This window comes from Bombus impatiens, unplaced genomic scaffold (genome assembly GCF_000188095.3).
Source record: "Bombus impatiens unplaced genomic scaffold, BIMP_2.2 scf_2119, whole genome shotgun sequence".
In the NCBI taxonomy this organism is placed as follows: domain Eukaryota; kingdom Metazoa; phylum Arthropoda; class Insecta; order Hymenoptera; family Apidae; genus Bombus; species Bombus impatiens.
Window position 1 is genome coordinate 4,671 of NT_178538.1, and position 9,770 is coordinate 14,440.

Sequence of the window (9,770 nt, forward strand, 5' to 3'; positions counted from 1 at the left end):
CTGGATATACATCCTCCGTGAAAGAAAAATATCGTTCTGTCTCTCTCTCTGCCTTTCTCTTTGAAAAAGCAACAAGTGTAAACATTGCGAAAAAGCCTACGCTGTTTCATCCATGACTATAGCTGGAATTTCGATCGTGTTTCCTATTTGTTTAGAAATGTTATCAATTCGTTTCTTTTTTAATGGTTTGCTTAATTTAAATTGTTTAATTTGTTTTTATTTTAGTATCCTTTGTTTCGGATAATTCATTTCGAATGTTCTCTTATGTCAATATGTTCTTAAAATTTGCGTTTTAAGAATTTATGTAATTGAAAGTACTACGCAGAAACTGGTGTAAATAATATTTTAATGAATATTGTATTACAATTTTCTGATAGTTCGATAGAATTTATTAGAATAGATAACGTAAAGTAATATGCAAGAAAAATTGGACGAAGGTGTTTACATGATGGAAATTTCAAAATTAATTAACTAAATACAAATTGTCACAAATAAAAAATGTATTTACACCACTTTTCATTTTCTCGAACGTAATTAACCAAAACAAGAATGTCGTATACTCCTTCAATATCCGCGTCAATTCAATTCAAACTCGATCCGCTATATATAAGAGAAAAATGTGAAATGGGATATGTAAAATAAAATTACTCGGCCGCTTTCATTATGCAGACATTAACGAGTGTCTGTTGAACAACGGACACGGGCCCTGTCAGGATACGTGTCGGAACACCATAGGCGGCTATGAATGTTCCTGCGATGGTCTACAGGATACTGTTCTGTCAGCCGACAACCACACGTGTCAGGACGCAGGTCCCTGTAGCGTCAACAACGCCGGATGCTCCCACACCTGTCTCTCCACGATGGGACGAGTATTTTGTCTCTGCCCTGATGGTTTCATCCTAGAGGATGATTGGAAGACCTGTCAAGGTAATAGAATTTCCTGATCGTTCGCCATCTTTCCTGGTCCTGTCCATTGTTCCCCCCTGGAACATTTGAATGACAAAAACAGATTTTAATAATATGCTATAAGAAAGAATTGTGGAAGATATGGAATAACTATATGTTTCGAGCGAGTAAACGAGCGATTCGAGTAAATGGACGATTCGTACAATTGGGAACGTCATCCTACATAGTCAAGAGACTTCTTAATTACTCTCGTCAGAGAAATCGAGAACGTGTGTAATACGCATATATGACAGGTTTATAAACGACATTCTTTCTCTTTGGGATTTTAATCGTCTTTTTGGCTAACGTATAAAGATCTCCGTCTATTATGAATATGCTATTGTTAGAAGTGTATGAGCTGCAAATAAAAGCTGCCTGCCATTTAGTAGCTGGTTTTCAAAGTGCTTCTTTTCCTTCTGACCACTTACTCGAACGAATACAATATCAATCAATTTTTATATTTAATTTAAATTCCATATTTAATGAATATATCTAAACGGAAAAGCTTGTAAAACATTGCCAGCTACATGTTTTCAATTTATTATTTAATAAATCAAATTTTTTACCTAGTTTTATCTAAACATAGATCGAGTCGCGTGACAAAAGAATATCCATGAATTTTTAGGGTAAAGATTGTTATCGTTCTATTATTTTTTACTGCAATTCTCTTAAAACGCAAAATAATATTTAAAGTAAACAAGAAGTACAACAATTTATGAATTATCGCGTTTAAAAAGATTTCTTTCTTACCTCCTATTAAACAGTGCAATGTAATCGCACGCAATATCCTCTTCTTCATCTATGAGAAGCTTTACTGAAATACATACATAAATAAAAGTTTTAGCATGAAAGTATCCATCATTATTATCTCGATGAGTTATAACAGAAGTAACATCGATACTAGGAAGATTCATTTATCGAAAAAATGAAAAATTATAGCGCTTAAAATAAAAAAAGAAATAATAGGATGTTTTATTTCTTTTCTAGACGTGGACGAGTGTGCCCAACCAGATTTGCAAACGGAAATGTGCCGGTACGGTTGCATCAACACGCCAGGATCTTATCGATGCGCCGAACCAATGGAGTTGAAGGATCAACCGATACTGGACAGCTTGTCGATCACATGCCTGCCAGGCTACGAGGCCACCCCCGATGGAACTTGTATCGGTAAGTGGTTTAATCCGTACGGGTGATTTAACAGGAAGTTGGATTTGCCAGCGAAGCCCCGCGGCAGACACTTTTCACTGCGAACATCCACTCCGCTGTGTAATACATTGTACTTCGGTTGCCTTGCGATTCTTGTGATTCTGTGATTTCCATGCTTTACGATTTACGAAACGAACCACTGGTTTTAAACACAGTTTAAAACGATTCACCAAATCATCAAATGACGATACTAAATCTTTTGTCATTCGACGTTTCGATAATTTGATTTAAATTGATCAATCGTTTCGTTATTTAGTATTCTAATAATCGAGATTTCATAAAAATATTTGCTTATATCTTGATCTAAACTTTGAATATTTCTAAAAAGGTATAAAATAAATACTTGACTGTTGTTTTTATAGTTTGCATTAATAAATTTTTCTGTATTCTGGATGCTACTCTGAATACACTAGATAATCCAGAATAAACCAGATTATCATTCGAAAGTAAGGTTTTTCTTCTCACTATGTCGTCACGAGTAATTAGCACAGTTTACCGTATATTCGTTAATGAAACGGATACTTAACAAATATCGAGTTATGAAACGAGTATAATTCGTTTCCATTATATTTCCGCAGTGTATTTAAAACAACGAGACGTCCTAACATTCGTAACGATGATATTCTTCACTGGTCGACATAATTGCGTTTGTCGTTCATTTCGCGGCGCAAAATTCCAGTATAGTCAACTGATGGGTAGTACGATAACAATTCCCTATAGGGAGATGAGCGTCCTAACGAGATTCTGCCGCCTGGCCCTAGTCGTGCCCCATAATACCGTTCTAGACGATCCGAGTATATACGTAATCGAATTAGCCTGCACATGGATCCACTCGGTAGGCGAGCGGCTTCTCTGCTGCAATATTGGGTCGAGATTCTGGATCATCAACTGTCGGAAAACTGTCCGAATTAATGGCCTCGTGGCTGCTTCGAAATGTTTCACGTTAGCTTAGAGAAAGCGTTTCTATTATTTTCCATTTCTTCGTATAAATTATGAATAGAATCCATTTTTATCAATTCATTTTTATTTATTTCATTTTAACCAATGATTAGTTCGCGGATTTTTATGTACTTATAGGAAATTTAAAATTGCAAAAATGCACATACTACGCAAGTTCATAATTACTTGGATAAAAGGATATTCAACTTTTTATGTTATTCAACTTTCAATAAGATTTTCCACTTTTTCTAAGCACATTTAGAGAAAATGTTTGTTGTTACACACTTGCACTGTTACTTCGTGGTTAGAATCTTCTCAAGATCAATTTTCTAACAAGATCTTATTTCCGACTTTGACCTTTACGACACCTTCTAAACCAATTTGGTTGAGCAATCATTTGAGGGAATTGATATAGAGATGAAAAGATTTATAGATGATAAGTTTCAATTTTCAAATAACTTTTACTAACAAATATTAATTTACTTTTATATAATTTACTATAAGAGACTTTTTCATTCATTTGTTTTCTGCATTCAACAATGCCTTTTTATAGTGACAGAATCTTCTTTGGCGATTGAAAATAGTCTGAAATGCAAGTGTGAAGTGGCTAAATTAACAACTTTTGCTAGTACTCACGACTAAGGATCAGAATTTATCAGAACTTAGCTAGGTTGCTATTGTTTCCTTATGTCGTGCACGAATTACAAATCACTTATCACCGTAACTATCTAAGTGGAATTAGCCAGTAAGATTGCCATCATGCATCATTTTCTTATTAGACGAAACGTATAATCTACTTGTGTCTCGAGACGTTGGCAAGAAACTTTGATCTTAAGCGCAACTATCTATCATGCAAAACTTGTCTCAGCGACTGCTCAGTCTCTGACAAACCATCATAAAAGCTTAACTGATAGGATCAGCCGACTCTATTAATAAAAGATAACAACGACAATTTATATCTTCGTATAAAGTATCTGAGCGTTTCATTCAATTTTATCATTTGATTATCATTTGAAAATCTTGAAACTTGAAATATCTCTTTTATTTCACTTTTCTTTGACTTTTCTATGCTGGTAGAAAATTTTTATCATGGAAACAAATTCTTTCTATTTCACATGTTTAAGGTAAAAAAAAATATCGTTATACTTTAAACGATAAAATTGTATGTAGTACATTTTACGAATATCTAAATCTTCAGATTTATCTCTTAACTCGAATATTCTTAACCGCTTGTTAAATAAGGTTTGCCTCTTTCAAACCTCTTTTCTAATTCTTCGTTGTATTCCATTCAGAACGAATGTTTTCAATATTCCGTAATAATTCCGGAAGATCAAAGACTCAAATGTGGATATATTTAATTTTCCTCTCAAAGCTCTCTTTTACAGAAATTCGCTGCCGTTGAAATTTTGTCACTGAAATTCTTCCAATATTGCACGAGAATTACAAAAAACCAGAACCAGTCACTGCGAAATGCGAACTTCTTTTCTAATTCGTCATTGTTTTTTATTACAAATTCTTTCGGCATTTCACAAGAATTATAAAGTAGCAAATATGATAAAATTTACTTTTCCTTTCATGTACTTTCTTCATACAGAGTGGTTGGTAACTGGTGGTACAAGCGGAAAGGGGGGTTCAAGGGGGTGATTCTACGCGAAAAAAGAAATCGAAAATATAGAATAAAAATTCTCTTTTTCTTTTTAATTTTTTTTTAAATCTACAGTGAGATCCGTTATAACGAGGCGTGATAAAGTGCACGCGTACCGAGCGAAAATTCAAAGTCGATTTTCTCGAAAACAAAGCCTCAAACGAAAAATTTTTATTCTATATTTCCGACTTCTTTTTTCATGTAGAATCAGCCCCTTTCCGCTTGTACCACCAGTTACCAATCACTCTGTATATACAGCGAAGGTAAAAGAAAGAAAGGAAAGGATGATAAACGGAGAAACGCAACTTTATATCTATCTATTTTTCGGCTTCATAGTCTAGAAAAAAGATTTGGCTTACATATTTCTAGTTTTCACTCATTCCTTTACAGGTGCTAGAGCATTCACCACAATACAAAACTCGTACCGTACTCCCTTATCAAAACATATATCCCCTTCTTTCAATATTCCGCAAGAATTCTAGAAGGTCAAAAAGATAATCATCGCAAAATACAGTTTCCTGTGTTCGAATCTCTTTTCTAATTTTCTAACATCATCCATTCGAAACGAATTCTTTTAATGTCCTACGAGATTTTCTCAGAGTAAAGAGTCAAGCGTTGCGAAATGCGACCACTTTTCATTCAAATGATTATAATATTCTGCAAGAATTTCCAAAGGTCAGATCATCGAGCGTGGTAAAACTTAATTTTCTCTTCTATAATAATTCGTCGCTATGTTTCGCTAGAAACGGAACATTCTTTGGATGTTTGAGATGTTTACTAAAATAAAAAGCGCAAAATTCACGAAAAACCCCTGTTCCTTTGAACCCCTGTTCTAATTCACCACCGTTTTATGGTTACCATTCGAAACAAACTCGCTAGGGGTTGCAGGAAACAGTAGTCGAGAGAAATGGTTTGATTTAAGGGGATTTCGTCTAAAGGAACCTGCACGTTCACGATTCTGATTACAAGGTGACAGTTTGCCGGAATTTCTCCCATGGGATATAAAGGGTTGGTTGGTTGAGATGGCAGGGACAAATGTGAACTTACCGTGAAAATGGAGACGAATTCATTAATGAAGTTATGCCCGGCTCATTGTGTGATGCACGAAGCGGTTAGTTCCGGCCGAGTTAATTCACAAAAATTAAAAATTCGAGGAGGTAATTTATCGGGAAATTTCATCGAGTTTAACAACGCACTTTGAATTAAATTTTTGGTCTGGTGTTTCGTAAATCGTGGATGTAACGATGATTAAGTTTTCATTCATGCTATTGTGGTGTTTCGTTGCGCAGCTGTTGTTGACAACTTCGAGAACGGTGCGATTTCTTACTTTAAATTGTTGGAAAATTATGGAAGAGTTCTTCTTTTATCGCATAAGTAACGGAAATTCTTCTTTTCTTAATAAGGAAATTTATCGAGATTTGTGTCGTCACTGAAAATATTATTTTACACGTGAGAATATACGCTTCTTTTTAAATATTTGCTGCTCTTATTTTATTTTATTTACGTTTTTATTGGGTTCGATAAATTTTTAGACAATCTTTTAAATTTAGGAATACCTTTTTTTATTACGAACGAGATGCGAATTGTTTTCGGAATCTAGTCATATGGATTTATTTCTAAGTTACGTACGTTTTTTATGTCCTTTCATTTCCAATATTTTCCAGTCAATAGTTTTACAATTTACAACAATAATTCGTTGCTCGTCGGTATTTTTGAGACTCGTGATTTAAAATATTTCTGTTAATTGGGTTTTATCAAGATAGAATCAAAAAATAATCAGTTTCGAAGAAATATTGTATAAAGTATGAATGATATTTGTCAAACATAATACCAATTAATTATGGTAATATGAATGTAGTACCAATGATTATTAATATCTGATATTAAGAGAAAAAGTCGACTTTCTTGTTAACGAATAAATTCAATTATTGAAAAATAATTCATTCTGGGAACATCAAATTACTAAAGAATACTTGGAATTTTTTATCGAAATGAATTTCAATGAAACGAATTTAATTCCTTTTATTATCTTAATTGAAATACTTTCAAACATAATGAACGTTCATTATTGTTACATTGACTAATTAGTTCATAATAAACCTTTAATTATCTTCGAATTAAACGTATTCGTGTTTCTACGTTTTATTATCTCTGAGTGCAGTAACATCAACTTTCAGTGATACGTATGAATATGAAATAAAAATTTGGTATGTGTAATTGAAGAAAACGTTTGGAAAATATTGTTTAAACAAACATCTTTGAACAGTCCTTGCACAAAGATATTGCAATTCCAAACTAATAAATCATTCTAATACCAAACTGATCTTTTGAAAAGCGATCACAGAAATCTTATTTTCTGTCTAAGAAGGATTCCAAAGCTAAAAACACGCTGAAAGGATCTGTAGATAGGATTTGAACTGATTGACGACCAGTAAAGCCTTCGTAGTAAAGGATCACAGAGGAAAAGATTTAATTTCTGAAACGTGACCTACATTTCTTTTCTGTATGATTCCACTACTACATTGGAATATAAAGTATAGTATGCTAGACTACGGATATTTATGCAAATTCATATTTTTATGGAAGTAATTAAAAAAATGGAACGTAGGAAATTGTTTTACGTACTAAATATTATAACGAGTACTATATTGCGGATATCTTATATGTTTTTGCATATTACATGCATTCTGTGCATTTTTGCACCTTCAACTTTCCCATAAATTATAAAATTTTACATTAATAACTAAAAGCTGAACAAGACGCTAGTATACATGAAAAATTTAAAACCTACATGTTTGATACCATTGAAAATACGAGATCCGTAGTCTCGTTATATGTACATACATATGTATATTCCCAAGAAAAAAGTAAATAGAAATCGCATTAAACGCTTTTACTCTTTTACCATCATTCGCTATTACCATTTTCCCGGTTTAACTTCTTCTTCGGTATTAGATTGATACAGTGATAAGAAATCAATATGTACGATGAAAAGATAACTAGATAATTTCGTAAATTTCTTTCATAAAAATATGAAATTTTTGTACACACAAAGTTACGACTTTTGAAAAGCAACGGCGAACAGATCTAAAAACAACGGAAGACTAAGGAATCGTTCGACTTTTAACTGCAATTTTGGTTTACGCAAACTTCTCTATTTAGGAACTTTCATCAACGAAGATTAACTTGGAAAACTGTTTCGCGAATGAATAAAAATGGGAAACAATAGCGCGCGCAGAAGCAAAAGGAGGTCTCTTTTTCTTTACTTCCGTAGAGTTTCTGGCGGAATACGCGGAGGGCATCGTAAAAGTCTTTCAATGCGGTCGCCAGAAATTCTGAATTAGTTTCGTTCCAGTCTTTTAACACGAGCTTTCTTATGGCGAAGGGATAGCTCATTTTTTGGTACCTGTGTCGAGTGTCCGTTCGTTTTTCGACGAGGCAAGGATAAAGAGACGCGATGTACTTTAGGAAAGCTAACTCTTTCATTCCCTTGCCTTCATCTCAGTGCAAAGATTTCACGCGTTTTTTCTTTTCTATCGCTACTGAATCCGTTTCACATTACGTCCGCTTTTTACTAGCGATATTTGAACCGCGTTTCTACCACTGTGCGCTCTCTCCTTTTCTCCTAATAATTTTGCGAATTTTTCGTCATATTTTCTTACCGGTTAAGGCACTGTTCCGATTTATGTTTATTTTATAATTGACAATAGAGTTATACAAGGCGCGACCGAATTGCATGTACAAACGATTTGATTCCTTGCGAAAAAGTATGGAGAAAATATAGAATAAAATATTTTTCATATGACGCTTCATTTTTGAGAAAACTGAATTTGATTATTTTGTTGAGCATACCATTATTCTTATTATCATTCTTATATCATTCACTATTTTCTCAGGAAAAAGTATATCTAGATTTTTTTCCAGATCTTTGGTCAACTCAGTTTCTTGCACTGTTTCTTCAGTTATTGTGCCAATTCTTCCGTAATGGTCCTACAAAAACTGAGTCGTACGTGAAAGTTTAGCCGAGTATTATTCATATTTTCCTCGGTCCGGACGAACTTCTAACAAGATCCTCCGCGAACTCTCTGCGATTCTACTAAGTTTTTACGATGGCCCCGTTGCACTAGATGTGAGGAAAATTGTAATTTCTCTTTATTGTCTCGGTATTTTCATTACGCTTCAGCGAAATAGCCTGAACATCGGAGAATTCGTTAACTACCCTCTCAGGATTTCCATCATTATCGTATTTTCATTCTTCTGTCTCCTTTTTTTTTCTAGTTTTCGTTGTAGTTCATCTGGACGAGACGTTTCCCTGCCCAAGTTTCACCGACGTCGTTATAAGTTCAGAAAATTGTTAGAAGAGTAACATTCCATAAAAAATTTACTCTCGTGGCCAAAGTACCCTTTTCACTTTTGTGGAACACAGCGTTCGTTTTTATAAGTGTCTCATTACCGGTTAACTTTGTGCACTTTTCACGAGAGTTTGTTTCCCTTCCGTGCACGTATATGTGCAGCGCTTTTTCTTCATTTTGAATCGTAGCAAAGAAGATAGGGGACGCGTACAAACATTTTGACTGCTCGTGTCTATCGTTATTTATATGGTTATTTACATTTCTTCTTATGGTTATTTAAATTTCTCTCTTCGCGTTTAGAAGCACGTCAAACGGTAATTTTGTCTAGAAACTGATTGGTATGGAATTAATGAGGACGACCACTGACAAATGTTTTTGTTGGAAATTCATTTCATTTTCTTTGCTTTCAGTCAGGATTGCGTGTCAAGTAAAGTAGAAAATTTATATGTACATATTTATGAAAACGAGATATACAAGGTGTCCCATGATTTAACAATCGAATTTTGTTATACAGGGTGGTTGGTAACTGGCGGTACAAGCGGAAAGGGGGTGACTCTACGCGAAAAAAGAAGTGTCGAAAATATGGAATAAAAAATTTTTTTTATTTTTTTTTAATTTTCCATCGAGACAACGATTTACAATGAGATCCCTTATAACGTACTGCACGCGTACCGAGCGAAAAT

General features: G+C 34.0%; 1 protein-coding gene across 1 annotated transcript in view; it reads left to right on the forward strand.

Annotated features, from left to right (window-relative positions):
- Positions 1 to 2,156, forward strand: part of LOC105681795 (fibulin-1-like) — a 6,430-nt gene extending 4,274 nt beyond the window's left edge. Inside the window, exons 2-3 of the mRNA XM_012392979.3 lie at positions 670 to 927; positions 1,933 to 2,156. Of these exons, the coding sequence (XP_012248402.1) occupies positions 670 to 927; positions 1,933 to 2,138 (464 nt within the window). The 3' untranslated portion in view covers positions 2,139 to 2,156. The remainder of the gene's footprint in view (positions 1 to 669; positions 928 to 1,932) is intronic.
- The last annotated feature ends 7,614 nt before the right edge of the window (positions 2,157 to 9,770 follow it).